The sequence below is a fragment of the Porites lutea genome, chromosome 1, assembly GCF_958299795.1.
Source record: "Porites lutea chromosome 1, jaPorLute2.1, whole genome shotgun sequence".
NCBI classification, from domain to species: Eukaryota; Metazoa; Cnidaria; class Anthozoa; order Scleractinia; family Poritidae; genus Porites; species Porites lutea.
In genome coordinates, this window is record NC_133201.1 from 47226493 (window position 1) to 47234041 (window position 7549).

Below are 7549 nucleotides of genomic sequence, written 5' to 3' on the forward strand. Positions count from 1 at the left end.
GGTCCCTACTTTTCAAATGTAGCTGGTTTTCGTGTTTTCAACATTTTCACATAGTAATAATAATAATAAAATAATAATTATAATAATAATAAATATTTATATAGCGCATATACTTATAGACCATAAAGTACCTTGTTAACTTCCCAAAATTTGGCATAACTATTGTTTTCGCTTCCTCTCAGGGTGACTGTAATACCCAAGAGAAATTGGAAACTCTGGTTATGAAAAATTTGGGAGGAGGGAGTTAAAAAGGTGCATTATGGTCTATGTGAGAATGGTGGATTACGTCAGAGACCGGCTGACCGCCAATCGTTAACTTGTGTGTTCGGTCGTGTAGTGGAAGCAAACCCTGCGTTAACTTGATAATGGACATCCATATTACAGTCAATTGATAGCTTCTAAAAGGGTTTTCGCTGACCAGTATCACAGGAACATGTCGGGCCGCACCAACTATTAAGTTAATGTGAAACGTGACACTAACCCAGGCATTGTTTTAATAAGTGGTATGTCATCCACGTCAATAAAATTCAAAATGGGGCATCCATGCCGGACTGATATTACTTGACCTTCTCGCGGGCTCAGATTCACTACAAATCGAAGTGACGTACTTTTTTTTTAAGGGTGATTAGTTCAGTTGAGATTTGTTTTTAATTTGCGTTTTAGAAGAAGTATCTATAGGTGACCCTGACCTGCAGTGATTCCCTTTCGACACCCAATCTTTAATTTTTTCCACACCCTATCCTTCCCAAGTTGAAGATAACATAAGTAGCCTCAATGCCTTTTTGCTATCTTTATTGCGTTTTCATAACATATGTTAAGGGGCTTTTATCCTTTAGGTTTACCAAGAGAGAATGATCTTGGGTTTACCTATTCTCTATGGGCAGTTGTCTATTACTTTGCACACGAAAGGGAGCTTCGCGTCGTTCGTCTTCGCCTTCCACAAGCCATCGTCTCCGCTGATGGAAACGTAGTTTTCATCGTCGGTGACGTCTGGTTTCCACTCCCCAAAGTCCAGTTCAGTGTCATCGGTCCAGACCCACGGTCTGTTTTGCACGGTCCTCCTCTTCAAGCCAATCCAGGCCAACGATCCTGAACCAACCATTTCTTTGATAGTTCGATTTTCATCCTGACTGTGGATGCTGGCTAGATGACCTCCTCTACTCTGACATTCTCTCTCAGCCGTGCGTGCCTTCATGGGAGTTTCAATCAAATCAAGCCTAACGAATTTAGCTACAAATGCGACAAAAAAAAGAAAAAAGAAAAGTAAGTGGAAAAAATTATTGCCAAGGCCATTTTGAGCGCTACAACTTCTTCACAACAATCTTCCAAAAACGTGTGCAGGAAATGCATTACAAGAAAAATGTATTATTTTAGAAGACAAAAGAACACTACAACTATCGAACTACTTGAATACGAAATCCCTGTTATCACAAGGACCCATGCACCGTTTACTATTACACAAAATCAACTGGATTAACTTATACATGCCTCTACCGAAATCTATATTCCGTGGGAAATCGCTTTCAAAAACTTCATTCAAGACCTCTAATGCCATGTTTTCACGAGAGATGCTTACCTCCAGAAATGTTAAAATAAAAAGTGTAAACTAAAAAGCATAAGACGTCAGTCAAGAGACAAGACCAGAGGTAATCGAGATTAACCAAGGCAAAAGAGTCAAGCTGTCGCGAGAACTTGGCGGGAATCGGGTAACAGCGAAAAAAATTAAAATTTGCGAAAGTTTCCTTAAAATAAAGTTAAAGCTCTCGTAAGCGACTACCTCGGTAATCCATTGACATATTCACAACCAGAGCTAGTCATCTACGAGACTAGGCTCTCGTAAGAGACCATGAGATAAACTTATTGACGGTGGTAGCTTACGAGAGCTGCCATCTTTTCTTGGTAAAAGTAAAATAAAGTTAAAGCTCTCGTAAGCGACTACCTCGGTAATCCATTGACATATTCACAACCAGAGCTAGTCATCTACGAGACTAGATCTCGTATGAGACCATGAGATAAACTTATTGACGGCGGTAGCTTACGAGAGCTACCATCTTTTCTTGGTGAAAGAACCATAAAAAGAAAGGACAGATATTATTACGCTATAAATATTACTATTTTATGCGAAAAATGGTCCATTTTATTTGAATGTGCATGATCAACATGGTTAGTCTGAAGGCATTCTAATGGACTGACAGAAAACAAACCCTACAGATTCACATTATTTTGGTTTTGTACTCCGTTTAATGCGGCCGAAATTGGCGATTTTTTTAGGAAGGGCTGCCGTTTCAAGATTAAAATTTTGAATTCGACTTTTTTAAAAAAACGTAATTCTGGACCGTCATCTGCCAAAAAGGGAAGGGAGAAAAAACTTTCTATAAACGCTGGAGTGTGTCATAATGTGAGGCTACGGATTGTCGTCATTTTAGGTTAACAAAAGACTCCAGGCAAAAGTACACCGACATGAGTAGTCCTAACCTCCTTAAAATACCAACAAACATTATAGTTGACAGCAACAGAATACCCTTTGTACAAACCATCTTCCAATTTTTTATAGTGGCAGAAACGCAGCTCAACTTCTTGACGAGATACCATTCCAAACGGTTTAACATTTCCGTTTATTTCTGAATTGGGAGCTTCAAACATTGGAGAATCCGCAGCGGTTCTCACAGCTACGTCTGTTACTTGTGCACCACAAACCCTTTGACACGAGAATCCTTGGACTCTTACCAGTATAAACGGATTCTCTATCAAAATAAACAGAGTAAATGTATCAAATATCTTTATCATACAGGTACAGTGTACATAGCAGTACTTACAAGATGTAAAATTAAATTGCACAATTAAAAAGCTAGAGAGTACTTTAAATACAATCTATTTATAAAACTTGAAAAACGTCCCGTGTTGATACAGGGTAACTGGCTACTTCGAATTCTCAAACCTTTCAAGGGTTCTTTACCTCTGGGCAGAAGATTGTATAAAGGATGGTTAGACTGCCTACTTATCTTTCTGTAAAATAACCTGTCGGTTTTTTCGACCAAGTCATACGTATCTAAAGCATGAGAGCGACGTTTGTGACACCTGTGAAGGAACAGCTGGACAGTATTAAGCTCAGGTGTAGAGGCTGCATACACAGATAAACCATTATACAAAATCTTAGATATAACTAAATATTCCATCCTGATTGTATCCCTCCTTTATAAAGCAAGAAAATTAATTACACATGGTTTCCTTTAATGCATTTAAGCCAAAGTTTATATTAAAAAATCTCGAAAGATTTAAAACACCGGCAAACAAGTGCTACTAAGTAAAATGCTGCTGAAAGGCAGATTTTTGCTATCTAATATTTTAAGGGAAAGTGTTTCTCGTAAAGAACGATGACGTGGAAACTCTAAACGGTGGGTGCTCCTGTCAGTTATGAACAAAGGCTCGATTTGGGCTTACCAAAGGGTGTAACTGTCTCCTTCGGAGATAAGGAGACGATTTCTAAAAGCGATAATCACTAAATGAAGATGAAGCATGGAACCAGCACAAGTTTTAAGTCCGAATAGCGACGTAAATTAGATATAAATAGAATTTTAAAAGAAAACATACAAGTATAAGTTAATAAAAATTTAAAGTATTTTTTTCAAGTTCACAAAAGTCAGTGTGCGAAGTATGAATCTTAATGATGTTTATTAAACTCCTGTTTCTTTGTACTTTATTTTTTCTTTGTAAAAGCCTGAAAGATAACCGAGCCTTACCCAAGGGTAAATGAATTCCATTGTCCACAAAGCCATCTTGCCTGCAGCAGAATTCTATCTTTAAGTGGCTGTCACTGTCAAACGAACCATCAGGGTATGTGCCTTCTTTTACTGGATATTTCAAATGGCCGTCCGGTGTTGGGAAAAAATTCCCCCAGTCATCTTTCCAAGTAACAGAAGCAGCCTCGAAATCTGATGATTAAAAAATGTTTACACAAATAAAAAAAATATTTTTCAACATGAACGGCTTATTCACCCTCTCGACAGCTTCAGTATTTCTGTAACTTCAGTACTCTCTGGAATTCCGATAAAAGCACAATTCCGCGTTACAAAATTCAGTAATAACCAATTCCGCTTCACTTTAATTAATTAAAGTGTTTATGAAGCAAAAAAGTCTTGATATTGCAGTTTCATCAAACACGTCTACTACCAAAGCTACGGCGAGTTTCATATTCCTAAAACAAAAAAAAACACAGGGCCTAAAAGCAAGTGAGATCAGGTAAATAGAAAAAGGAAGGTAGGGAAAACAGCTAAATGGAAACACAAGTCCAGCGAGTGTTTATTGGAGTTTACTGTTACAGTCAAATCGCTCACCTTTGACGTTTAATTATTTTCAACTATTTGTTTAGTTTTAGGACAGCGAGGAACCGCGGAATCCGACGAAAGGCCAGTTCAACGCTAGGGAAAAAAAGGATACATGTAACTTACTCTTAGGGCAACTTGGATTTCCAGGGTTGCTACTTTTCCTTAAGATGCAATATTTGCCACTGGGCCAGACTTGGCTGAAATATGAACTGCCAGGTTCTTTAGTCTTTGTACAGAATCCATACTTCACTCCTACATAAGCCCCAACACCAATAAACTCAAGGTTAGTGGACGCAATTAAAACATGATTTGGGTCTGTTACACTGCCTGGGCGCCACTTGAATCCAGTTCCCTGTGGACACACGTCGGTGCCGTCTTTACTAGCGGTGAACAACGAAAAGTATCCTGATGGCCAAGACAATTGAAGTTCCATGGGGTTATCTGCAGATATAGAAGCTACTTCAGTAACACGTGACTGCTGGGTAAGTTAAGGTGTTTGTTTCTAAGGCTACTGCTTTGTTCTGGTTAAGGTCGGATTGCCACTGACTCGTAATTGTCCCGTGCGTGTACACTCGTGTAAATTTTACTCGCGTGAAAAAAAACATTAGAGACAACGTATGAAGTGTTGTCCTTAAAACTGAAGTTGAGCGAAGTTAAACTTTTACTTTTACGCACGATCTTTCATCATACATTGCCTTTCATTTATTTGCGAACGTAGATTTTCCGCATGTACGCAAGTAGAAATTACGCGACAGTGGCCATCCTCCCTATGGATGGATTTCCACTGTCGCGTAATTTTCACGTGCGTACGCATGTAAATTTTACGCTCGTAAATAAAATAGGGGCTATGTATGAAAGGCCGCGCGTAAACGTCAAAGTTGATCGTGGGTTACCTTTTACGTTGACGCGTGACCTTTATATAATGCCTCTATTTTATTTACGCGCGTAAAATTTACGTGCGCACGCACGTGAAAATTACACGGCCGTGGAAATCCACCGTAAGGGATCCTTAGAATATGGAGATCCTGCCAGTAACGGTCAACTTTGACGTCGTAGTATACTTGTGATAACAATAACTGTAGGCTTAAGTTGCAGGTAGACAATGCTGTTAACTGCTTACTGTATATGATAAAAGGTATAAAGTGAAAGTGTGATCATACCCATAGCGCGTTTTACTTTCATTTCTTTCGGGTATGCCTTGATAGCTTGCTTCATGTTTCTCAAAAACTTTTTCAGCTTTTTCGAGCTCATTCGTTTACATGATTTCTTTTTTTGAAGATCTCCTAAATTGCTCCAAAACTTCGGCTCCAGCGTTTCTTCAATTCCTAGTAGTGTCACCTGAATTGGCTCAGGAAGAGAGTCTCCACCAACAGTGTAAACTAGCTGTTGTTCCCCAAAATCTTTTTTGGTCTCCTCCGATTCTTCAAATGTACTGACATCGACGCTGACAGACCCCGTAGCTCCTCCGTACCCTCCTGACACAGAAACACTGCTGCCGACCTGAAAAAATATTCAGTCAAGAGAATCGAAAGCGGTGCACGTGTTTTTTTTTTTTTTTTCAAAACAGTTATTCACCGATAGGAAGCGGTAAATATTGGACGATATATCAAACCATCTGTGTAAACGTCCTTCACTTTCTCAGAATATCCCCGTATAGAGGAGTCGTCATAAAGTGTATGTTATGTTATGTTAGGTGCACGAAAAAAGATAGACTTAGGGCAGTCTCTCTTTTTCTTCAGATTTAGTGAAAGCAGTGCACGCGCGCGGGAGCGGCGAAGTCGCGAACCACGCGAAACGAGGGCGGCAACCTCTCCTGTCTCGCGCCTTCAGTCACGCGCGTGGTCATTTGCGTGTCTCACGCGTTTTGCTTGACCGACTAAGAAAAAAGAGAGGCTGCTCGTAGTCTAGAAAAAAGACAGTAAGAATAATGCATACTCATGGGCCTTTTGCACTGGTCAGTCAAGTTGCAACCCTCAGCCTCTGCATTAGCCTTGCAGCGCTCTACCAACTGAGCTATAAAGACCCATACATCGGGAGAAGGATCATTTGTTGAAAACGCCTTAAGCCGTCGAAGGAATAAAACATAGAATGAAGAGTGATGTGAACGCGGAAATACAAATTTAAATAAGGATATGGTCAGTCTATAGCAATTTAAGCAATTGCAATAAATTAACCCCAAGACCCTAACAATTTAATTTATCAATAGTATAGAAAATACAATCGTACTGTTTTGAAGCGATACAAAAATGAATTAACAAAGCTTTTGAAACCGTGCCAGATTACGCAAAAAAAAAATTACAGCGAGTAGCAGGAAATTTGACCATTAAAAAAGAGAGAAAGACAAAAATACACTCTGACTCGCGATCCCCATATTGCTTACGTGACTATTAAAATAATCACCTAGTTAACGCTTTCCTTACATTTTCTGAAGCATAAGACATAAACTCCTTCAGAGAGCTTCTGAATCTTGTGATTTTTTTGGTCCCCAATACAACTTTAACCACAACGTGCTGAAAAGAAATAAAACAAGAATCGTCCTTACACAAGCTTACCATTGTGACTTTTTATATTAAAAAAAACTGTTTGAGGACTTACATGTAAGAGTTCTTAAGAACTCGTTGAAACTGTGTTGGTTTTTAAGAAGAGGGGGAAAGCGGAGTTCCCGGAGGAAAACCTCTCGGAGCAAGGGGGAGAAATAACAAAAACCTCAACCCACATATAGCGTAGACGCTAGGATTCGAAGGCGGGCCTCATTGGTGGGGGAGCTCGAGGCGAGTGCTCTCTGTACAGCCCCCGAAATGATCCTGAACCCGAAATGATCCCCAACCATGAAATGATCCCCAAATCGACCCCGAAATGACCCCCAATTCTCTTCACTCCGTCCCCGAAATGATCCCCAATTAATTTTAAGAATGGAATGATATCCTAGAACTATGGATTCAGCAAAATGCACAACATTTATTCAAAGCCTGGTTTCCATATGATCGCTGCGATCGTTGATTTTAGTTTCACTTGCTCGCATTCTTTGATTACATTTATTTGGGATTACACTTCGTAGATTTTTAGTAACACCATGAACTGCAAATGATAACCAAACTAAAACATTCAAATACATATTATTTTTTACCCTAATTACTTAGGTGATTATTATATAGCCCGTGTTATAGACAAAACTGCATTGATGTTAAATCCTAAAACTGATGTTAAGACTGCATGCCTTGGAT

The 7549-nt window shown here is 39.3% G+C and overlaps 1 protein-coding gene across 1 annotated transcript in view; it reads right to left on the bottom strand.

Annotated features, from left to right (window-relative positions):
• Positions 1-790: 790 nt before the first annotated feature.
• Positions 791-7549, bottom strand: part of LOC140953013 (uncharacterized) — a 16125-nt gene continuing 9366 nt past the window's right edge. The window contains exons 4-9 of the mRNA XM_073402485.1: positions 6746-6835; positions 5486-5825; positions 4449-4766; positions 3741-3932; positions 2535-2744; positions 791-1230 (exon numbers count right to left, since the gene is read on the bottom strand). Coding sequence (XP_073258586.1) covers positions 875-1230; positions 2535-2744; positions 3741-3932; positions 4449-4766; positions 5486-5825; positions 6746-6835 — 1506 coding nt within the window. The 3' untranslated portion in view covers positions 791-874. The remainder of the gene's footprint in view (positions 1231-2534; positions 2745-3740; positions 3933-4448; positions 4767-5485; positions 5826-6745; positions 6836-7549) is intronic.